The following is a 25361-nucleotide window of genomic DNA, read 5'->3' as shown; positions in this document are numbered from 1 at the left end:
AGAACTCTGTCAACAAAAGGCATTATCCCTCGAAGAATGAGGTTTACAGCTGTCAACAAAACTGCTGAGTTCTGTTGACGTTATGTCGACAGAACTCAGCGGCAGTGTAGACGCAGGTATAGTTTTGTCGACAAAAGTCCACTTTTGTAGACAAAACCCTGTAGTCTAGACACACCCTGACATCCCTACAACATATTTCAATTTCTAGTACTCAACAGCAAATCATACAGTAGGGCCGTGGTCACCAACCCGTCAATCACAATCAACTGGTTGATTGCAGGGGCACAGCCAAAAGATCATGAGGCTTTCCAGACCCCCCTCTTATTCCATTCCACTTCCAAGGAGCCCACGCTGACACTACCTCCTGTGAAAATGGATGTAGTGCTGGCTTCCTGCAGCATGGAGGGGAAGTCCTGCAGCTGCGTGCCTGGTCTGGGTCTCAGGAAACACGCGGGCTGCTCTTCCCCTCCCACAAACAGCCAGGTCTGTTGTGCTGCCAGAGACTTCCTTCCCCCTGCTACCTTCCTGCGCAGCGGGGAGGGTTGGGGGGAGTAGGAGTCCTGGGACCACAGCAGCTCCAACTTCTCAGGAAGCGTGCACATTCTTCCTCTACTCCCCATGACAGCCGTGCACTTCCTGAGAAGTTGAAGCTGGTGCAGTCCCTGGACTCCTACTCCCCCTGTCCCTCATACACCCCTCCTCCTGTGCAGGAAGGCAGCAAGGGGAAGGAAGATCCCACCCGCACGACAGACCCAGCTGTTTGTGGGAGGGGAAGAACAGCCCATGTTTCTTCCTGAGACCCCGGACCTTGGTCGTAGCTGCAGAATCCCCAGGTACCGACTGAGCTGTTTCTGACCCCTCCTCCTGGCCAGACCCCCTACCAGCACCCTTCCCCAGCTCCCACCAGCCCGCAGCACCCTGGCACAGTCCAAACTCCCACCAGCACCCTTCCCCCTGGCCAGACACCATATAGCACTCTGTTCCTGTCCCCTTTCCAGACCCCACCAGCACCCTGCACCATCCACACACCACAAATCTGTGCCTTGAGTCCCTCATACACCCCAACCCAAACTCCTGCACCCTCACATCCACAAGCCTGCAGCTGGCTCAGCATCCCAACCCTCCACCTGACCTCAACACTCTCCAGCCTGGAGTCCCCTCCCTGAGCCAGCATCCCCTTCTCCACCTCCTGCACCCAAATCCCCTCCCAGAGCTTGCACCTCTCATCCCTTCCCACACCAAAATCCCACATTCCCACCCTACAACCCTCACCTCCTGTCTCAACTCAGCGACAGTGAGTAAGGGCCAGGGACAGCAAGTGATGGAGAGGAAGGGAATGGATAGGGTGGGGCCTCAAGGAAGGGCTGGAGTCTTGGGGAAGGATGGGGTAGATCTCGGCTTGCCCTGACATTTAAAAAGTGATCTTGGGTGTAAAAAGGCTAGAGACCACTTTACTAGGGTATCATAGCGGTAGTTGTTGAACAGGTAAGCCCCAACTTGTTAGTTAACATTTACAAGCAGACAGTGGCAGAATATTTCATTTTGATTAACTCACTTAGCTTTTCCATACTCAAGTTTTCCTTTATACAAAACGTGGATAATACTACCCTCCTCGTTCGTAAAGTACTTTGCAATATTTGAATGAAAGATTCATTGTAAGTACAAAGCGTCTTTTTGTGTTAAATGTTCCCTCACTCTTCCAAAAATATTTTTGTCTAAAGGTCTAAATATTTCAACAAGTCTTTGCAGAATAAGGGCCTAAACTGTGTTTCAGAAGCAAATACGTTCTGAGGTAAGTAGGTTAGCATACCAAAATAAACACCATCATTGCATAACAAATTGCTACCTTAGAGAGTGCTTCATCATGGACAACTGTGCTGGTTGTTAAAAGTACAAGAACCGTCTGAAGTAATTTGAGTTCTTCGAGACTATTTTCCATCAGTTGCCAGAGCATGTTAATAATATTTCCAGCTGCAGCCTATAAGGAAATCATTTGATATGTGCAATTAAATTTTACTCTTTGTATTCAATACAATGATTACATATACATTTAAAATACAAATTTACTGAAATATCTATTTTCCCATACAATTTTATAAATACAGAGAATATAATACTAGTTTCTTTGTCACAATGATCCTCCTCTACTTAAGGCATATGTTTTAATCATTTTGTCAATCTGTGCACACACTTTGTTTTTCAACCAGAACCACAAGCTGTCTTAAAGGAAAAGACAGTTACCACTTTCCATAACTGGTACGGGACCAGGTCCAGCATTCCTTGGAGTGGTATACACATGCTGCACTATATAAGGTGCCCCCAAGCTCTTCCATCCTCAGTTGCCAGAAAAATTCCGACAGGAGGGTAGGAAGTTGAATGGACATGAGCAGTACATCTCAAAGAACACCAGTTATGAATCTGTGCAAGTACACAGTGAAGGGCTGGAACTTAACTTCATTTACAAGTTTGATTCTTATCAGGAGAGGAATGAATAAAGATATCAGCTGGCTGGCTCATACACTACCTTCCACATCGTAATGACGTAACCAACCAAACAAACAATGGGTACTTATAGAGATGCAATTTGCTCTTATCAGCCTCTTGTAACTTGAACAATCCATCCAATTCACTACTTTTTTTTCTCTTTTTTTTCTTTGCTGCTGCTCCTCCTCCCCTTCCCCACACCTCACCTTCCCTTATTTATTCTTGGATCTGGACTTCTAATACTCCAGTCACCTGAAGAAGAGGGTTGTACGAAAGCTCATGATACCGTCTACATGTTTTGTTAGTCTAAGGTGCTGCCAGACTATTTATTGTTCTTTACCAGTTATGGAGACAGGTAACTGTCTTTTGTTCTTTGAGTACTTGTACATGTCCATTTCACATAGGTGACTAAGCAGTATCTGCAGAGGCGGGTTGGAGTTTATGGACATGCAGACCACAACATGGCTCTGCTGAATGCTGCATCATCCTAAGTGTGCTGTGTGATGACATAATGGGATGCAAACATGTTGCTGCATGACAAATATGGTAGATTGGGACATGGGCAAGAAAGGCCACTGATGGGGCCTGAGCCCTGGTAGAATGAGCCCTCCTCATTGGGGGTAGTTGAGCATCTGCCAACTCATATAAATGCATGAGGTAATCCACTTGGAGATCCTCTGTGAAGATACTGGAAGACCCTGCATGTAATCAGCTTAGGAAAAAAGCTGTGTGGACTTACGGAAGGACTTTGTTCTCCCCAGGTAGAAAGCCAGTGTCCTTGTGATGTCCAAAGCATGGAGATAACTCTCCTCATCGGTCGTATGAGGTTTGGGGTAGAAAGCTGGATGGAAGATATCCTGACCCAAGTGGAACACTGACACTGCCTCGGGCAGGAAGAACAGGTGATGTCTAAGTTGTACCTTATCCTTGAAGAAAAGCATGTATGGGCACCCGATGTCAAATCACGTAGTCCAACACCCTTCTGGTCCATATAACAGCCACAAGAAATGCCACCTTCAGAGAAAGAAGTGATGGAGCAGGAGGTGAGTGGCTCAAATGGAGGGCCTGTCAGCCTAGCTAAGACCAGATTACGGTCCAGGCCCTTCAAAAATCATTTTGTGATATCATGAGAGACTACCGAGCGGCCTTGGATTGGTAGATGAAATGTGGAAACAGCATCAAGATGCACTCTGCCTGAAGCCAGCACAAGACTCTCCTGCTTCAAGTGTAAGAGACAAGGATCAGCTGGAGCAGAGCATCAGTAGGGAAGATCCTTCTCTATACAGCCCAGATCGAAAATTAGGTCCATTTCACCATGTAGACAGGCCTACTCGAGAGCTTCCTAATTTCAAGGAGCACCTGTTGCATATCAACTGAGCAGGCCTGCTCTTGTGGTTTCATAGTGGGTCACAGACCCAGGTGGAAAAGGCAACCGTGGTCCTGGGTAATTGATCCTGACAGAACAGCAACGGATCAGGGACCAGCACCAGTAGACTCATGATCATGCTGAACCAATGCTGGCATGGCCACAATGGCGCAATGAGTATTACATTCACCACATCCTGCCTGATTTTCTGGAGTACCTTGCTGATCACAGGAAATTGAGGGGAATACAGAAATGAGACCCCCGGTCCATGAAATAACAAAAGCATCTGTGATGGAGCTTTTTTCCAGACACGGCCTAAGGCAGAATCTGGGGTACTTTGCGTCTGTTTCATCATAAACAAGTCCATTTGGGGAATACCCCACTCCCGGAAGCTAGAAATGCTTCAGATATAGCGTCCAGTCCCAGTCTCTCTCTCTCAGACCAAATGGAACCATGAGGAGCTCTACTGTCTGTCTGGATAGGAGATTGAGGAGATGTCTACATTGCATTCCTCTTTCAAGAGAGGAATGCAAGTGCAGCTGAGCGAAATTGCAAATGAAGCGCTGATTTGAATTTCCCCACGCTTCATTTACATAATCGGGTGCTATTTTGAAATACCTTATTTCGAAAAAAGAAACGCTGTGTAGATGCGGTTATTTCGAAAGAAAATCTTTCTTTCAAAATTACCCTTACACCTCATTTTATAAGGAGTAAGGGTAGTTTCAAAAGAAGGGTTTTCTTTCTAAATAACCGCGTCTAGACAGCGTTTCTTTTTTTTGAAATAGGGTATTTCAAAATAGCGCCCGGACGCGATTATGCAAATGAAGCACGGGAAATTCAAATCTGTGCTTCATTTGCAATTTCACTCAGCTGCACTTGCATTCCTTTCTCGAAAGAAGAATGAAGTGTAGATATACCCTGAGATTGCCAGGAATTCAGTAACCTAGGGCAAATGGTGGCTTCCCTATATGTCAGAGTCCGACATAGTCAAAATGTGCTGCACTAACTGAAAAGTTTCTGGCGTAAAAGGGACGTAAACATCTGGGGCAGACAATGGGGAGTGAGCAGGACTACCCTGACCATCCTGCACCAGGGGTTATCTGGCGGACATCTGCTGCATGATCTGCTCGCCAGGCCTTGTCTTTGAGTGAGCCAGAGGACTTGTTCTTGTCCGACTTCCTCGACCTCTTAGATAAGAGCCAGGAATAACAACCAATGCCAGGCTGACAGTACTGGTAGAGCACACCATGCTGACACACTGGTGCTTAGTGCCAAATCCAAGAGCTGGTCTTGGGGAGTGAAGGCAGGCTCCATGACTAGGGCTTTTAAATGTACAACCTTATCTTTTATTATCCTTGAAATGAAAAGATATGCAAATCCAACACTTGTCAGAGATATGCCTCTCTCGTAGACAGTGAAGGCAGTGACCATGCAGGTCACTAACTGGCATAGGCCTACTGCATGTAGCACAGGCTTTAAAGTCAGTGTAGCAGGGCATGCCCCATCCCCAGGCTGAGTCCCTAAAGGGAAATAACCAACTGCTAATCTGCAATTATTTACACATACTTATCTAGAGGGAAACGATTTACAACTGAATATTGAAAGTTAACTAAAGCTACAGCTAAGGCTGGAGTGCACTCTTCCAAGCACCACCACTGGTAGCAAGAAAAAAACTGGGGGGAGGGTGGGATCCTGGGGTGCCCTATATAGTGCGGCAGATAAGCGCCATTCCAGAGGGCACTGGACCCAGTCTCCAAAGGATACTGCTGAGGGAAAATTCTTCTAGCCCCAGTGAATATGGCATGCACACACACCAATGTTGAATGGACATGAGCAAGCATTTGAAGCAGCAGCAGCAATTAACTTCAAAACTAACATGGTTACAAACTTCAGTAACTTATATATGCCAGAAGAATATGTCTATTATTCTAAATTGTCTAAACATAGCATTGTTTATCTTTTTACTACATATTACTTTTGTGGACTGTTTGACCCACATAGAAAAAAACCAGAACCATTCGATGTTACAAAGATATTTAAAGACTGCAGTAACAGTTGTATGCTATGTCATCAAATAGGCTGGTGGATCTGCATACAGTCTGGAGCCAAAAGAAGGCAAACCACGATCAGAAGTACAGATTTATGAAACCAGGACTGGATGTATTTGAAACACAGATGCTGCTTAAATAAGGCCTTGGAAGGTTGGAAGCATTTCATATATACTGCCAGCAGCAACTACCAGATACAAGATGATCTGACTTTATCAATAATAGGGATGCATCAAGAAGTAGCCTTAAGGTGACTTAAGTTATCATTAGCCACTGAAAACTAGCCCCTTTTGGTCATGTTGCTTACTTTGGTGACAAAGTTCCTGCACATCAAAACTTGAAAATTGGACTTGAGGTCAGGAAAGGACACTGCCCAATTGCAGATTTGTGGCAGTCACATCATGTACTTTTCCTTTGACTCCAAAGTGGTGGACTGGATTTTGTTTATGACAATGGTATTTGCAACTCAAAAGGGCATTTCCCACATAATTATATCCATTTTAATATACATACATGAGTTTCAGCTTTACAAATCAGTCTTATACTAGTTATATCTTTGCTAAAATATTAAATACTTCAAATATTTCAATACGCTATTTTCCGATAACATCCATCTTACCTCTGAAACAACTTCATGTGACATAAGCCTCTGTATGGCTGCTAGACACAGCTGAGTAATCTTTGGCTCCTTTGTCCCACAGCCCATTAGAAATGGCTGAACTACCTCTGAGCTGCTTTCTTTCAATGCTTTTGAACAAAAGATAAGAGAAGTTGGTCAAAGTTCAACAGTTTGCTGATTTGAACTATATAAGACAAGTAATTTTTAGTTACAAAACATGCCATAAAAGTATTATAATATTCAGTCATAAAACAATTCTTATCAATTATTGAAATCCTAGCCAATAACAAAACCCCAGAAGAATCTCCAATCTTGAAATTTATGGCAGATATTTTTGCATTGGTGAGAAGAAATTGGATAAAAGGTGAGAGAACTGCCAGTACTCTCCCAAATACTTGACTTGACAATGAACTTCTTGTCCTGCTTTCACTTAGTTATCTTCTCTTAACCCTTTGCAAAGTGCTCCAATTAGGGACATGAAGAGGTAACCACTTAATTGGAAAGCATCACCCAAAATGGTTTACCAGAACTGATAAGCATTAACCATTAATGGGTGGGGGGAGTTGAGCAGCTCCCCACCTGCCGTGGGTAGAAGACTGCTCCAGCCTCACAGGGGGCCCACTGTGGATAGAGGCTGCTCTTGTCTAGAGCAGTCTGTGTCCACACCGAGTCCAGACTTTGTCCATGGTGAGCCCGTAGGCAGGTGCTGCACCCGTGTATGAAGCACTCTCTGTCCATGGGGAGCCCATGCACTCTGCAGGCAGGGGATCCTCTGGCATGGGATGGGAGCCTGGAATCAGGGGCTGGGAGCCAGCAGCCCCAGACCCAGCACAAGGGCTTGGAGCTGGCAGTGCCAGCCTCAGCACCAGTGCAAAGGCTGGGAGTTGGCAGGAGGCCCACGAGCTGGGGGCTGCTCCAGCCAGGCTGGAGAGGTCCCCAGCCCAGTTTATCAGTTAAACGATAGGTCAACCTAATGTTTAGCCAGTTAACTGATTAACTGGGATTTTACATGTCTAGCTCTAATCTCCAGAACCCCTCTTGCTCTCCTCATTCTGCCCCTTCTCAACTTGTCTTCTCATCTTTGTCTTTCTTTCTCCCTAACCCTCAAACTTCATTCTAAAGTTACTTTGGTTCATCCATGGTCATAAGCAACTCCCAATCTTCACAAAGTTCTCTCCTCCCTTTTGGGCTCTTCAAAGAGTTTCAAACTCATGCTCTCCTCATTTTGTTGGGTATCAATGCACTACATGAAAGAGGTGCTATATCACAAATAAATGCATACTAATGCAAATGGGGGAGTGAGAAATCAAAGCAGTACTCATCGCCAACCATATGGCCCTATATATTTGGGGGGAAATGAGTGGTCATTTACAACCCTGGCTATGACATTCATGTAAGGATATCATGAGTTTAAGAAAAACAAAAGTTACATCATTTTTGTACCATAGCTCTTATAAGCAAAACTTATACTTGTGCTAGGATTACAAGTAGCAGATCTAATCTGCTTTTTACGTAAAACTCAAAGAAGTTTGAAGCATAAGTGAGGATTTGTTTCATTACTCAATGATCCAACAATTGATTTGAAAACCAACAGCAAGAGCAACAGAAAGGAATTTAAACTGAGGCATTAGCCTCTGGAATAAAACTTCTCAAAAAAAGGGCTAGATGAATATTAAAAGTGTTTGTTTCCTCTAAAGATGTTATGTCCTTGGACTCAAAGGATCAGCCATAATGAACATAGTAAACAAATCTACATTCTATAAAAGCAGTTTCTTCAGAGCTGCAACAGTGTAATATAAACAATTTATTGACAGATAGCTAGATCTGGATATTATAGATCCAACATCAAAATTGAAAGTCAGCTATAAAACTCTATTTTAAACAAATCAATCTGATAGTACAGGAACTCAAATTTGTACCCAGCATTATCATCTTTTGCTAAATGTTCCACAGTTCTCTAACAACATGAGTTGCAAATTATTGATCAGTGAACTGAAGTGCTTTTCGTTTGTAATATTTTTCCAAAACTGTCAGTGAATTCCAAATGACAAATAAAGAAGAAAAATATTGGAAATTTATCCCCCCACAGGATTCCTAGTTAAGTCCTGAAAGGGAGTCAAGAGTTGATAATTAGGAGACAAGGATAAAAACCTGAAAAGACAATGGATAACCTTAATATCACACATGTTGTACATTTAAATAAAAACCCATCTATACTATGCTTATGTCATGTGACCCCGTAGAGTATAGACTCTACATGCCCAGTTAGCAAAGGTAGAATAGAAACAACAGCATTTACAGTAAGGCACAGATTAGACAAAGCATGCTTCACATGCCTAAACTTCTAGAAGCGGGCAAATACCATCCCGCAGGCTGGATCCAGTTCCCAGAGTTAGCCCCTGGTGAGCTGCTGCTATAGTTACCTGCACCTCTGCAGGTACGGGCAATTGTGGTGTCCCAGGCGCTGCTTCCCATAGCTCCCACTGTCTGGGAATTGCGATCCACGGCCAATGGGAGCTGCAATTGCCCATACCTATGGAGGCAAAGGTAAATATTGCAACCCACCAGGCATTTTATTGCCCACCCTTGTTCCAGGATACATACCCTACAGAGCTTTGTACACACCCAAGAAGTGCTCTTCGCAGTGCTAAAAGTAGCACTGCAGATACGAACAGAACATACGCGTCCTGCTGCCTTCACATATCCAGAGTTTTTCACTGACACGTGTTGCTACACACCACAGTGAGTGTGAACAAAGATAGCCTTTCACTGTAGGATGTAGCCACATGTACATTACATGCCACTACAAGATAGGGATGTTAAATATTGGTTAAATGAATAGCGAGTAACCTCATGACATTTTTTTCAGTTAGTCAACTCTTCTATAGTCCTCAGAGGCAGGGCCGGCAGCCACTGTATCAAAGGCAGTAGCGTAGGGAGTCAGGTGGGAGCTGATCCGCAAGGGGAGCCGGTTTAAAAACCAGCTACCCTCGTGGACCAGCTGCCTGTCGCCTTGTGCTGCTGCTTCTGAGAAAGTGGCAGCAGTGCGGGGTAGCAGCAGTCCCTATCTAGGGGGGGCTTAGCTCCCGGACCTGGTGCAAACCAGAACTCAGCTGGACTGCCTGCCCACCTGACTCTTAATACAATTGAAATGCAGAGCTGCAGCAGGGGTAGTCCCAGACCCATCGAACACCAGGACTGCGGTTAAAAAAATCTGCTGCCAGGGAGAAGGAAATGCATGTAGTCTATAGCATTTACATTTAAGCTTTTGCTTATCAGTTAATCGACTATACTATTACATCCATACTACAAGTATTGACACTGCCTGATGAAGCATTCTATCATGATTTCAATGGCCTATTTGTACTAAACTTGTATATATGGATACAGATAAAGCAAGTGTTTTCTCCAGATTATCAACACAATCAGAATCTGGGAAATTAACTGCCATTTTAAAAGCAACAGACAAATTTAGTAGCACCAAGTTCCACTTCCCTCTCAAATCCCTAATTAGTATTCCTTAAAATAACAAATACAGATTAAAAACAACTTGATACTTTATCTACCACATCAGAAAAGAACAGAAACGTCAGCTATTAAAAGAAAATGTCTAAGTGAAAACATGGATGGTCTAAAGGAAGTAAATTTTATAAGTGCATCTTTTTAAAATTTAAATAGGTGTTTGTGATACTTATCCATCATGATCTGAACTCAAGGTTTTTCCCTTCTGAAACTTTGAAGAGATCACAAATACTCAAAACCATGAGAAAAAGGAAGAATGTGTCAATTATTAGCTATATCAAAACTCTTCCAGGAGAAGCCATAACAATGAATTCGGGTCCTGATAAATTTAAAAAAAAACTAGTTATGGAATTTATCTATTGCATTTTTAATTTTAAAACAGAGAGAGTTTGTTAATTATTATGCTATTAAACAGTCCATTTATAATTTTTAAAAGCATTTCAGTTCATCTTTAAATTTCAATTTTTAAACCAGTAGAGTGGATAAACATATTTTGTTATCTCTTTTAGAGAAAAACAAGAATTGACATCAAAAAAGAAGAAATTTCTCATGATGAATCAATGAACTATCTTGTAAATTTCCCTAATCCTGTAGCAGTAGCAATGTTTACCTCATCAATTTCTCACCTAAAATATTCTTCATCTTTAACAATATGCATGCATGTACACAGGCTCCCCAAAAGTTAGGGGATTAAATGGGATATACAGGAAACTGAAGCGACACTGACTAAATTTAAATGTGCAAACACTGAGCTAAAGCAAAACAAAAAAACGCTGATATCTTGAAAAGTATACAAGACTAGAAGAATATTTATAGGGTCACTACCAAGCATTAGCAAAAGATACAGGCATAGTAAACTTAATGTCATTCTTTATAGCTGTGTTTCCTTTCTTCCTCTCAAATAATCTATTTTATAAAAGTAGTACTGACATACTGTAGTAGCAAAGGTCAGCTAGTCAATGCTCATGGTCAGGGTCAACAAAATCCCCCATATCTGGAATATTCACATTTCCCGAAATTTACCCACACACTCAAAATCAAAACATTATGGTTTTAAAAAAAATGAAAATGTTTATTTCTGATGTTCTGCGACAACAATACAATACACCTGAAAATGACTACTTATACACGGGAAACATTAAAAGTGCTGACAAATGAACAAGCAAGCCAACTGAAAAGATAGGAGAAAATGGTTCTCTAGTCTTTCAGTCAAAGTAATCTAACTACTGATGCTTACAAGTAGTGCTATACCAGACAGGTGTATGCTTTTTAATATCATCAAGATCCCTTAACTACCTATGTGAATGATACAAGAAAACAGTGACTTGAAAGCAGAGTGGGTCCACAGAGAGAATAAAATTCCTTCTTCTGAATCTATTACATCTGATGAGAATTCTGACCATTTTCCTTATGTCGAAAAATTTGATATTGAACTCATTAACCTATGCTCTGGCTTCAAGGTAGAGAAACATATAACATTCTTAAGATCCATTAATTCTGCAACATATGTACAAAAATGCTAAGAACATATTAAATCTCAGTATAGATAAACTATAGTCCTTTCAAACAATGTGTTAAGAGACTGCAAAGAACATTCAGAATATAAACTAATACAGTAACACTGGATTAAGGCTGTAGCCAAACCACAGAACTGAAACAGCCACTCATCTATCTCAATGGAACACTACCTTCAAAGCCTATTTACCACTATTTGGAGACCCATCTACATTAAAAATTCAACTTCTAGCACAACAGTTTCCTGACAAAAAAAAAAAAAAAAAAAAAAAACAATGCAGCTCCAAATTTGTCATAATGTGACTGTGACTCGTCTAAGACAACAGGACTACTATGTAGCCTAATTACATATAACATTCGCATTTTATAACTAGATTCCCAGATAATGTACTTGCATACTTAATCCCACCTACAAAGAAAAACATTAAGGGAACTATGATGTCACAACACAGATATCACAAAGTAGGGCAAATGGAAGAAAATAAAAATAAAACTTTTCAGAAAATGTTAAATATTTTGTCAAAAATTTACTATATTTCTATTGTATCTGCTTATGAGTAGTCTTATAACAACAAATCTGTGCCATTACTGGAATGAAACAAATTATAGAACTAACATTTTGTTTTAAACTTAAAGTTTAAAAAGTATTTATGAAATATGAAAAATACTTTAAGAATGTTCCTTTTTAAAAAAAAGTGTCAAGAAATACTCAGAATAGCATGACCTTTCACAATTTTTCTTGGAATGAAGATGAAAATTGTGTCAAACTAGTATTCTTAAAATGTAAATTGTTTATGTCACTAATGCTCTGCAGAATGTTGCTTACTTTCCTATTGAGTAAATTAAGTTCTCTCTTTCATCTGTCTTAAATGTGTGTCTTCTGAGGGAGGCATAGCTGACATTACCTGGCATAGTTTTTCCACTTATGTCAGCATTCATGACAGCAGTGAAAACAAAGAAAATAAACAAATAAAAGAGAGGCATTAAAGTGAAATAGAAGGGAGGGCCTGCTATTTCAAATACTTCCAGGAATCTCCTCTTCAGCAATATTTTTACATTTCTTAATAAAGAAGTACCCTTACATTGCATAGTCTTTTTCTCAGTCTTTCAAATTATTCTGTGTTGTGTGGATTTTGTTTAAATATTACTGGGTTAAAGACTGGTGTATTACCATAGGGACAGCCAAACTTTTGCCTATCTGAGGGCTCTAATGGTAACTTGCAAGAAATCAACAGCTTACATTGAGTTAATAAATTGAAGAAAGCAGAGCAGGTCATTTTAAGGTTATATAATTGCAACCCACTGGGATTCCAGTCCCAAAATGCTATACTGCATCTCAATATGTGTAACCTCTACTCAGATTAAGATGAAGAACTGCCTTCTGGGTACTGTAGTCTCCACAGGCAAGACTCATATTAAACAGCTGTGCATAATGTACAACTTCCTGGGCAACAACTTGTCAGATGAAAGTTCACAGTGAGCAAGAATTCTGACAACAGTGATTAATATTTTTGTGACTGTTCTCTGTTCAATCAATAGTTCAGTAGAAGAACCACTGAAAATTCAGAGTCCTTCATTAACATCAATATAGTAATAGAAGGAAAGGAAAATATTCCACAAAATATTCCAATAGCATATAACTGATGCCATGTGTTCTAAAACTCTGAAGGATGATTGTATGTATCTGAAACATCTTTTAAAATGTATTGCTTTTAGTGACCCAAACATATACTGAAATTATATTATTGTCTATAATTACCTGCCAAAATATCGGTGTTTCTTGCAGCTATTGTTTTAACTTTTATTATTCCCGATTCAGCAGCCTATAAACAAGAGATAATAATTACTTTTCATCTACATTATTTAAAAACAAACAAGAGATGTTAACTATGGTTAATGAACATTTTAACAGTGCAAACACCAGCGCAATTTTGTTGTAATTACTCGTTTAACACGTGCCTGCTTAACACGTTTTCGCAATAGCACAATTTTTTTTAGGGAACGTTTTTCGACTAACACGACCGTCCCCAAAATAACATGAAAATAATCAAGTGGCAGACTACTTTGTGTGGCGGTATAAGTTGGTGAAAACAGTGGTAATACACATGAGCAGATGAATACACATAGTCACAGCGCTCCTCCGCTCACTCACCTATTTATCTTTGTGTTTTAACAAACCGCAGTATCTTGTGTTGCTAGATATCTTGTGTTGACGTTGATGACCCAGCACCAACAAAAAATTGACTTTGCCACCACTACCTGAAACGCAACCCCCAACTTTTCCATTATTTTTAATGGGAAAATTGACCCTGCATAGCACGTTTTCACTTAGAACAAACGTTTTCAGAAATGCATCTATAGTGTTAAATGAGGAATTACTGTATTCTCAGTACGTGCAACCAAACTGACAGTGAGGGCTTTGCGCTTTCTGTAATTCTGCAGCCACAATCTCCATCAATCTCCACATAATTTGATCTAGAACCTGAACTTTTTAAAAGAAAGTAAATTATTTTTCTGTTCTCCATGGTTATGAAGATAACCTCTAACAAACACAAAACCAGTAAAATGTAGATTTCTCAAGTGTGACAATTGCTATGCTGTATAAATTGCTCCATACATCTTAGCTGAAACACTGTTTTGTAAAGTTTAACAACAACGTAAACAATTGTCAGCAAATTTTTCACGGATCTTTTTAGCAGTAACATTTCACAAACATAGAGTTCACTGCTATTATATGCAATAACTGAAGTTGGAGAAGCAATGTGAAAACTGGCTGTTGTCAAACTCGAATCAACTGACAAAACTTCCAGCATTAACAACCAAAACAATCATGCAACATAGTTACAAAATCTGAGGGCAATGCACCAAAAATTCTGAAACAGATTTCTGCTGAACTTACTGTCAAAACTGCAAAGATACTTTATCTAATTAACTATTATTTTTCATCTTTAATTCAATAAAAAATGTTACTTTAGTTTACTGTGAGAGGTGGATGAAACTCAATTTTAAAAAAATGTAATCAAATATTAATTTATTTGAAAATAAATGTATATGAAAAAATAACTTTTGTTAGGCCTAAACTTATTCTATCCTACTAAAAGCATTTAACTTCTATTAATACATGTTCACTGCAAAAGTTTTATAGTTAAACCAATGAAATTAAGAGACATCACTGACTAAGCACTACAATCAGAATTTGTTAAAGCTATAAATCAGCTTGACACCCTTTTGCAGATGCAGAGAAAATATTTTCTTCATTTCAGTTTATTTAACTAGTTCAGTTCAATAAACCAATTCATTCATCCTAGTTAATTTTGGGGAAGGAATCATGATTACACAAGCCCACGTGTCACCTCCAGCTTCTGCCCTGGAAAGGGGAGAGAGAGGGATGTGTCTCAGGTATGCTGGGGTTTAGGACTTCAGCAGGAATGGGGCTGAAATGTGTTTTAGTCGACAGTATAAATTTAAATGAGTCACTAATTAATTTAATAAGATTACTGTGAACCTTCATATGATTCCATGTATTTCTCAGACCAAAACTAAATTCTAAATACAGGTTGAACCTCCTCAATCCAGGATCCTCTGGTCTGGCAACATCCATGATCCAACGGGACTAAGGATGTTCCTGGACCAGAAAGCCCCGACACCTGGGAGTGCGAACCAGCTGGGATCCCCATTCCTGGAGAACCCCTGAAGGGCAGGACGGCAGTGGGACCAGCAAGTCCTATCTCTGGGAAATCCTGGCTGGGTGGGGCAGCAGAGGGGCAGCCAGAGGCAAAAGCAGGGTAGCCGGTAAGCCCCATCCCTGAGGATCTCCAGGAGAGGACGGTAGAAGCAGGGCAGCTGGCAATCTTCTCGGAGATCCCTGGTGGGGGACCGCACAAACAGGACAGCTGACAAGCCCCAACCCTAGAGCGCAGCAAAAGCAGGGCTGCCAGCAAGTCCCAGCCCTAGGGATCCCCTGGCAGCCAGTGGCAGAAACAGGACAGACAATGAGCCCATGGAGGCTGGAGAGTTCCGTCCCCAGGGAATCCCAGCCAGCCAGAGGCTATATGCCAGAGCCCAAGTCCAAGCCCTGCAGGCTGTAGCACAGTGGCAGAGGGGTGGGAATGGAGCCAGACGCAGGAAGGGGAAGTATGCTGGGAGTCTGGTGGCAGGGATCATTCCCCTGATCTGGCAAATTCCCTCTTTCAGAACGGGCCACGTCCTGAGGTTGCCAGACCAGGGAGGTCCAACCTGTACATGCCTTCAACTTTCTACAAGTTTTGCTAAATAAATCCAGGTAAGGAAATTGTGGAACTATGCATCAGGCTTTATACTCTGTTAAATTTCAATTTACGCCTGAAATTTTGGGGATGGAAATAAGCTTCACTTACCACCACTTTCTTACGCTTCAAAAACTTATACCTGAACTGACATACATGACTTAAATTGACATGAGGAAATCTTGTCTCAGTTTAAACTGTAGAGCACTGGATGTCTCTCATATTGAAGAAACTTAACTTCATTTGTTTAAGTGTTTCAATATTTCAGTAAGTCACCTCTGTTGCGTCACAGTTCTAAAAGCTAGGCTAACTGGAAGTATCCTGTCACATCAGATCATATCTATTAATTAATCTGAAGGATTTAGTTGTCTCAGTCTGACTTGAAGTATCTTCAAACCAAACCTCGTCACATCTTCTGGCGACTGATTTCTTTCCTGCCTGCAGTGACAAACTCAATATGAATCAAAGAAAAATGAAATCTGCCTGTGGATATAAGATGTTCACATACGCTACTGCACTTTGCAGGGAAAATGGAACAAACAACATTGCAGTGAAATGTCCCTGAACTGGCTGTGTGGCTTTGCAATACGTGTATAAAAATAGCAGATACTTCAAAATGAAAATTAAAAAAACCTGTTGTTAAGACCAACGCAAGATATTTTGACATTCTAAATATAAGAATACTTTTTTCTCCCATTCACAGAAATATAGTAAATGAGATGATTACTTCAAAAGACTAATCAAACTATCTATATTTAAGAAATGCATCTTTAAATTTTAAATTACTACATGTGACAAAGGAATATTAATATCTAAATATGTTATTAAAAACTATGTACTAAAGTTTACAAAAATAAAATTTCCACCACTTCAATTTCAATTTACAAGTTCAATTTACTGTTAATAGGAAGCAATTAATGTTTATTTTGCTAGGTATAATATAACTTTGCTAACTATAATTCTTTCCAATAACCATGCAACACACCTCCATCATAATCCCAGGAACTCACCCCTGTAATCAGCCCAGTGCCAATTTTGCCCACCCATCTACAGAAGCAATTTTATCACTGGACCTAACCATATCAGCCACCAAATCAGAGACTCATTTAACTACACATCCACTAATGTGATCTATGCCATCAAATGCCAACAATGCCCCAATGCCATGTATATTGGCCAAACTTGACAGTCCCTACGGAAAAGCATTAATGGACACAAATCGGATATCCAAAAAGGCAACACACAAAAACCTGTTGAAGAACACTTTAATCTACCTGGACACTCATTAATAGATCTCCAAGTGACTGTTTTGTTTCAGGCCAATTCCACAAGCCAAATACACAGAGAAGGATTGGAACTTAGCTTCATTTACAAGTTTAATTCTTATGCAAATGGTATGAACAAGGACATCGGCTGGCTCGCACACTACCTTCCACATCCTAGGACTTAACCTACCAATCAAACAATGGAGGTGCTAACTGTTCTTATCAGGCTGTTGTAACTACTTGAACCATCTACTCACCATATCTCTTATTTTTTCTCCTTTCCCCCTCCTTTTTTTCCCCCTCTACCTCTCCCCTACCCCTTTATTTATTCTTGGATCTGGACTTCTAATACTCCTCTATCATTTGAAGAAGTAGATTGCGCCCACGAAAGCTCATGACACCATCTACATGTTTTGTTAGTCTTTAAGGTGCTATTAGTCTATTTGTTGTTGTTTAAGTTTTTCCTGTTACAGACTAACTCGGCTACCCCTCTGAAGTTTATAATTATTTTATTACTAGAAGATTCACCCAGCATTGCTCAGGTCCTTAATTAAAAAAAATAATTTTTTTTCCTTCATTTAAATCAGGGGTGGGGAACCTACAGCCTGTGGGCCAGATCTTGCCTTCACCCAGCCAACGAGGTTTGGGGTTTGTCCCTCCCCCCAATATGTCTGAAGCACCAACCAACTCGTGCAGCTGAGGAGGGGTTCGTGCCACAAAGCAAGATGAAGGCCAGATTGGGCCCACAGGCTCTGCCTGGCAATGGGAAGGAAGAAGCTCCATGAGGCTCTGCATGCTGCAAGGAAATCCTCCCCATTGGCCAAGAGTTCCCTTCAGATACCATTCTCCATTGCTCTCATCAGCCAGGAATTTCAGTCAATGGGAACAACGGGGGGGGGGGACGGGGGACCCTGCAGTGCACAGAGCCATAGGGCACTTGTGTGTCCAATCTGGAGCTTTACCAGGTAGGTGCCCTGTTCCACGCCCCTTCCCATCCAGAACACTCTTGCACCCTCCTTCCTGCCCAGACACTCCAACTCGCTCTTGTACCCTCCTTCTCATCCAGACGCCACACCCCCACTCCCAGTGGTGCAGTAAATAGCACAAACATGATCTTCCTCTACAAAATCCTTTCAAATAGTGTAAAGTGTCACGCTTTAAAGGTGGTAGCATAAGATTTTATTGCTACAGATGTCTTGTAGTTCTGCAACAAACAGCAATCATGAGTATAACAGTTTAATGAAGTATCTTTTTATATTTAATTTTTGTGCAAATTTAGTATTTTGATACATGCAGATGCTACTACAAGTAAAAGACAACTCCCATAGTATTACAGATTGGGAAACCCAACTGACCAAAGTGTTAGGGATTCTTAATCACTTAATTAAAAATAGTAGTATTAGGCTGACGTGATATTTCAGGAATATGCAATAGGTATTACTGATTTAATTCCTTGATTTACTACAAAAGTTAAGAGATGGAGATTGAGAGAAGTTGTGCATGTAGGGACCTTAGAATACAGAGTTTAATTATCAGTTCGGTCACAGACAGAGTGATCAGCTGGACACCTGGATTTTATAAGAAGTGAATCAATAGTCTCATTCCACTTACCAGAGGGATACAAGTGAATTGTCAACTACTCCCATCCCCCCTCCCACTTGCTGCCTCAGTATCAGAGAAAGCAAGGGGCAGGCAGGGAAAGTAGGGCAGGTGCTGGGGAAAGCCAGCTTTAAAGCCGGATCCCTCCCAACACTCTCCACTTCACCACTGGACATCCCTCTCCCCCCATGCACTGCTGCCTCTATCACAGGCAGCAGTGGGGGGGGGAGGGGTGAGAGGGGGAGAGGAGAGGGACAACTTGAGGGGGGGCTGCCACAAAGTGGCCTGTGCCCGTGGCAGGCCCAGGCTTCCCGCAGACAGGGCTGCCGCCAGAGCAGCCTCTGCCTGCAGCCAGCCCGGGCTGCCGTGCAGACCGGCTCTTACTACATTTAAACTTCAAAGTTGCAGCGGGGCTGAGTTGCATGAGCCAGGCCTGAGTGCTTCTTCCCTTATCAGTTAATCATGTAATCTATAAAAATGCTATCAACTGCACGATTAGAGAATTACCCTCCTCTTAACATCCTCTCTTACCACCTCTTCAAAATTTACCATAACAATAAATACACTCTGTTGATAGAAGGCGTAGCAGATATAATCCATGAAAAGAATGCAGGGAGTAAATCCTGATCTATACTTACATAGTTACACTGGTAAAAAAAAATCTGAAGTTAGTGGTGGTGTTTTTAACTGATACAATTAGACCAGTAAAATAAGCATGGCTTATTCCAGTATAGTTACTTCTCTTCCCATATAGTATAGGAAAAACTTTCTACTGTTGAGAAGCCTGAAGGAACTACAATTACTTTTACAAGTGGCTCTTCTCAGCAAAAAAACAGGACTCTGGTGTGCAATGTATAATGCAGCGGGCCCAGCTGGGCTGGAGTGGCCTCTGTGCCTGGCTTATCCGGTTACTCCAGTAATCATACTTGTAAGGATACTTACTGGGTAACCAGTTATCTGATTAACGCTTTACATCCCTAGAAAATACCTGTCAGGTTTGCGGCTTTTATTTCAGGTTTGTCTGATATTACAAAAGATGCAGTTTAACACCAACTACTTCGTTTGCTCAGACTTAACAACAATAAAAATTGCTTTAAGGGTCACAGCTCTGATTAGAGACATGAAATCCAAATCTAATTTTTTAAAGAAAGGCCTTTAGTGTTTTCTAGACTGATAATTTTCATACTTATTATAACACTTACTGTTCAATATTAAAATAGCATTTTTTGTCAAATTATCATTATTTCTCGTCAAGGGATTAGGTATTGTTTACTGCCTTAATTAGGAAGATGGTCTCTTGTTTAAAGTGTAGTTTAAATTTTGTATTAAAAAATAACCATAAATTGATTAATCACTTTATTGCAGATGACTGTTATGCAGAAATGTCCACTCATATTTTGTCTACATTTACATTATATAGTAAATCTCACAAATATCCCAAATTAGACCTTTTTCTTAGAAAATATTATAAGCCTTGCTTATGCATCATTCCAATTACATATTTTTCCTACATGCATGTTCTGAGTTTTTAAATATTCAACATTCAGTTGTTTTCAACTTTTCGTAATTCATCATATGTTCTAAAACAGAAAGGATTTACACAAGTTTGTCTTCCACAGAATCATCAAACCATATTATTCTATTAATTTCTAGCTGTAAACTTCACTAAAAACCCTGAGAATAATTTAATAATAATTTAATCATTTTTTCAGATTGTGAGCAGAGCATTCTAAACTTTAGCCAAATGTAAACTGATATAATGCTTTCCTTAGCCTGCACACAGGAATGAAAATAAGTGTACAAGCAGTCCCCGGGTTACGTACAAGATAGGGACTATAGGTTTGTTCTTAAGTTGAATTTGTATGTAAATTGGAACTGGCTCCAGATTCAGCCTGTAAGTTGGATCCGCGTAACTCGGGGACTGCCTGTACTACAGATACATAAACTTTAAAAGTGTGCTAACACTGAAACTAATAATACTAACGTTTAGATTATAATTATCAGACAAATAAAAGATGAGCAGCTGAAATGATGTTGGTGCAAAGGAACTTGAAAGACGTAGTCAGGTCACAGATAAAGTGTTTTAGCTGTCTACGTAAAAAATGGATGAATTCTCTGAACGTTGTACAAGAATCAAGTTGAAAGATTTGGGAAAAGGAAACGGATTGCTGGGTGCCCAATTCTTCAAACAAATGGTTGTTATGCTGGTAATCTTGCCAGTTCTATAGACGCGTTTCTAAACTTTTGCTTTTCAATACATTACTGAGGAATCATTTTGGTTACAAGTCCATAGGAGGCTGGTTATTTGCTATGACCCCCTTTTTTCTATTTGTTCCCCTGATATGGTGCACAAAATCTACAATCCTTGAAAAAAAAATAGGCAGACATCAGATATCTTGTTCTTTTCTGATTGTTCTGTCAGCTGTCTTTGAAACCACAGTCCACACTTATAGTCCCATTTAGCGGGCGAGATTGCTCCAACTACAGGCAGTCCCCGACTTACGCGGATCCGACTTATGTCAGATCCGCACTTACGAATGGGGCTTTTCTCGCCCCGGAGCTCGCGGGCGGCGGGACCACCCAGAGCGCAGCGGTCCCGCCACCGCATCCTCAGGGGCGAGAAAAGCTGCTCCGGGTCTCCGTGGTGTGCTGGGGGAGACTCCCCAGCACAGCAGGAAGACCCGAGCAAAGCCGCACAGGCGGCGGGACCCCGCTGCCCGTGCGGCTTTGCTCCTTTGCCCCGGAGCAAAGCCGCACAGGCGGCGGGGTCCCCCGCCTCTGCGGCTTTGCTCCTGTCTTCCTGGGGCCTAATCAGATGCTTCTTACAAAACTGTACTTTCTTCTAATACTTAGAGAAATCAGTGCACACATAAATTAATCCATTAACAATTTTAAATGCCAGGTAGGATTGTATTCCCAATTCCACTTACCTTTTAGCTAAAAATGTCTTAACTGCCAAACAAACAATAAATGCTGATTTTTTTGTAAGATTAACTCTACTTGTAAAACACCTACCAAATTATTTGTTGCCAGATCATTTCCTCCAATGGCACAAGCTTAAATAATTATAAGTAACATTGTCAGTTCATTGTGCATTAACAACCAGCATTAGCAACACAACACTAACTGATTAAAATAGTGGCTAGTTCTGGTTTGTGTTATTAATACCATGAAATTCCATTCACATTTAGAAGTATTTACTGACTACTAACAAAAGACAAAGACACACCATACTTGGTACATTAAAAACAAAACAATTATTATTGTAAATAATAGACATACCATAATGAATATAGAAACAATTCAGGATATTTAATATGTTATGAGTAACAATCATAAAGATCAACTATTGCTCTACCATTAGTACTGTACCAATAAGCAAGTGGAAGATTAAACCATTTGCTTATGGTTAAAGTATTAATGGGACAGCAATAGTTAATCTTCCACTTGCTTTGATATTCTAACCACATCAAATGCTTGGAACAATTTCTGTAGCACAGAAATAGAATTCTATAGTAAACGGGAGTAATTCTGCATCAGTGTAATTAACTTTGTATGCCAAAAAAAGAAAAACTGTTCAGTAATTTCACAAGCTACAGAAAGCACAATTCTCTGAAGATTTAACTGGTTTCTTGTTGTCTTCTGGGTGTATATTAAGGAGCAAAACCTGGCCATTCTGCATGCAGGGTGAAGGGGTAGGCAGGAGCAGGAGTAGCCAGCTTGCTGGCGCTTGGCTGCTGGCTCCTGCTACCAGTCCCACCCACCATGGGAGATCCCACTTAACTGGTTAAACCTTAGGTTAACTGGTTAACTGATGAACTGGGATTTTACATCCCTAGTGTATACTGAGTGTGTATCTTTTACTGGACCAACTTCTGTTGGTGGAAAAAAAAAAAAAAAGCTTTTGAGCTGCAAAGTTCTTCTTCGGGTCTTGGAAAGGTACTCCTAGGATAATGTCTACACTGCAATAAAAAACCATGGCTGGCCAGTATGTAATCTAAAAGACACAAGGTAGGTGAAGTATGTATGATCTTTTACTGGAGCCAGAGACAATTTGACTGAAGAGGAGCTGTGTGGCTCTCTCACCAGTAGAAGTTGGTCCAATAAAAAATAATCTCTCATCCACATTGACTCTCTAATATCCTGCATATATATATTCTAAGAGACCATTCACAGTGAAGTAACTACAACAATGCAAACATATTATCATTATCCGAAATGATATCAGACCATTATTTCTACCACCTAGATTCATATGCAATATCTTCTACATCTGGGTATTACTCTAAGTCAGCTTAATTTTCAGAAAAATGTTTAACAATTAGCTCTGCTTCATTCACCAAGTGCTTTAGAAGGAAAATAAAAAAATGTTATGACATGATCATATCTGATGTGATCATGTGATTAGACTCTACATCATACTACATACGCAAAGTAAAGCACAGTTAAAGGGACAATGTCAATGTAAAATATAGCCAAAAGAAAATGTAATCAGTTCCCATGGTTTACAATCATAGTTTATGGTTTTAAACTAAGTGTTTTTCCTACTCTTGTTTGTGTTAAAAACCCACAGCTATCAGAACTGGCAGACTTAAGATGAAAACGGGGCACTAAATACATACAAAGTACTGTTAAATTAATAAAATAATCAGAAAAGGAAAATCCTGCATCTTTCAGTTATAGCAATCTTGACAGCTTTTTAAAAAGTAAAAAATTCAGACAAATGTGATTCTGAAGTTGATATCTGACTGCATTTGCAACCTTAATTTTGATTTCACAATTTACCCAAATTTATCATCTTAGCACAGCTTTATTTATTAATATTTTTAACAAATAAATAAATCTCTTCACCTGAAATCAAAACAACATGTGACATGCAAAGCCCATACCCACAGAAAGAGTTCAGGTAGAGCTCTGATTCACTTGGTATGCATCTTGCATCATGTATAGCTTTTACTTGCTAACAAAGATTTCAACAGTTCTTAACAAGGTACGCTGAATTTGGAGACCTGCTTCACTCAGGAGATGTACACAACAACATCTGAGAAGCTGGAACCTTGTACATATAGGAAGCCTCACTGAACTCACTGAGTTGCCATGCAAGCCAAGGGATCTACCCACGCAGAACCAGAGCCTAAATAAGCAATATACACACCTCATACTGCCTGTCTTCCCTTTCTCTTATCATTGGCAGACTTCTATTAAAAACACTGCTACTGTTAAACATTTATAATACAGATGCAAACTGTGCGCAAAGGCTTATAGGTCACCCAAACTTCAAGCAAATTTCATTCAGGGTCAACTTCTCCTTTCTATGGTTAATCTCCCTGCCAAATTTAATCTTTCAGCCCCCATCTGAACTCCTTATAAAAAGTTCATAAGACTCTTTTTTGAGGAGGGGAGGGAGCAGCATTTTTCAGCACACTGCTTGAGCTCAGCCTGCCGAACTACTCCGAGCTCTTCCCCCACCACAACAGACACCCATTTCTGGGCAGAGACCAGGCTTCAGAAGTCCCAACTCGAAGCGCCAGCGCGCGCGGGTGATGACAAACCCGAGGGCAAGGAGAAAAACAAGTTGCCCCCCACACAGCTCGGGCGGCCACCCCGGCACCTGCCAGCCCAGGCGCGGCTCAGCCTCGCAGGCCTGGCTCCGAGGGGACCCCGTGCAAGGGGGCTGCCCTACCCTCTTGCGCACGGGCCGGGCCCGAGGAGCAGGCGCCGCGCCCCGCCTCTCACCTCTTTGACGGGGGGGAATTTCTTCCGGCACTCCAGGCTCAGGCCCCGCAGGTCTCCCTGCATGTTTTCCAGCAGCTTCTTCACGGCCTCGGGGCTGCTGGTCCCGGACATGGCGCGGGCTGCGGGGGCGAGGGCGGCAGCGGCGGAGGGACTGGCCGGGACAGCGGCGGGCTCCGCGGGGCCGCGGCCGGACACGTCTGCGCGAAAGCGCCGGAAACCTTCCGCCTCGGCCCCCTCCCGCTGCCGCCGCCAGCTCCCACAATCCCGGGCGGCGGCGCCGCGCGTCAGGCCCGTTTCCGCACGCGCGGCCCGGGGGCGGGGGGAGCGGCGCCTGCCCTAACCCCTCGGTCTCTGTGGGCGGCGGGGCCCAGTCCCGAGGCGCTTCGCGGGATAACAAGGGAGGCCCAGCGGCTGGCGCCCAGGGGCCCGGCAGCCGGTGAGGCAGCGTGTCCGAGGCCGGCTGCGCATCCAGGTGGCCCCCGCTGTAACGTTCCTACCATACTGGTAGATTAACCCCTGGGCAAGGGGTGCCGTGTCCAGGGGCCCTGGAAGAATGGGCCCTCCTTCCCCGGTCTGCCCGCCCGGGGGCAGGCAGGCGGCTGGGATAATGTGGACACGTGGGGGGGAGTGAGGTGCTGAAAGCCATTGACCTGAACTGTAAAACCTTGTGTATAATGGAAAGCACTTGAAGCCAGAGGGATGTTGCAGCATCTGGCGGGGTAGGGGGTCCACAAGGATTCAGTAACCACACAGTGGAATTTAAAGTTTAGGTGTCTGCCTCTATTTGCCTTCAGACACCATCTGTTCCTCTAGCCAAAAAAAAAAAAAATCTTCTTGGCTAGACCCACCTGCCATACAATATACCACAGCCTCAGCTCTGTTTCAGTCCAGCTACCTTTCCCGAACATGAGTCAGTTTGATTTTCCAGAGCAGTGCAGAGAG

The 25361-nt window shown here is 41.7% G+C and overlaps 1 protein-coding gene across 6 annotated transcripts in view; it reads right to left on the bottom strand.

The window, feature by feature from the left end:
- Positions 1-25135, bottom strand: part of MON2 (MON2 regulator of endosome-to-Golgi trafficking) — a 166470-nt gene extending 141335 nt beyond the window's left edge. The window contains exons 1-4 of one of the 6 annotated variants that reach the window (XM_075930840.1): positions 24420-25135; positions 13314-13377; positions 6518-6645; positions 1847-1978 (exon numbers count right to left, since the gene is read on the bottom strand). In XM_075930840.1, the coding sequence (XP_075786955.1) occupies positions 1847-1978; positions 6518-6645; positions 13314-13377; positions 24420-24530 (435 nt within the window). In that variant the 5' untranslated portion in view covers positions 24531-25135. Of the gene's footprint in view, positions 1-1846; positions 1979-3223; positions 3499-6517; positions 6646-13313; positions 13378-21698; positions 21880-24419 lie in introns of those variants that run through there. The other 5 variants (XM_075930828.1, XM_075930836.1, XM_006135813.4 and 2 more) reach the window with 5 other exon arrangements.
- Between the last annotated feature and the right edge of the window lie 226 nt (positions 25136-25361).

The sequence above is a fragment of the Pelodiscus sinensis genome, chromosome 1, assembly GCF_049634645.1.
Source record: "Pelodiscus sinensis isolate JC-2024 chromosome 1, ASM4963464v1, whole genome shotgun sequence".
Lineage (NCBI taxonomy): Eukaryota > Metazoa > Chordata > Testudines > Trionychidae > Pelodiscus > Pelodiscus sinensis.
The sequence above is the reverse complement of the archived record's forward strand: the minus strand, read 5'-3'. Positions and strand labels throughout refer to the sequence as shown.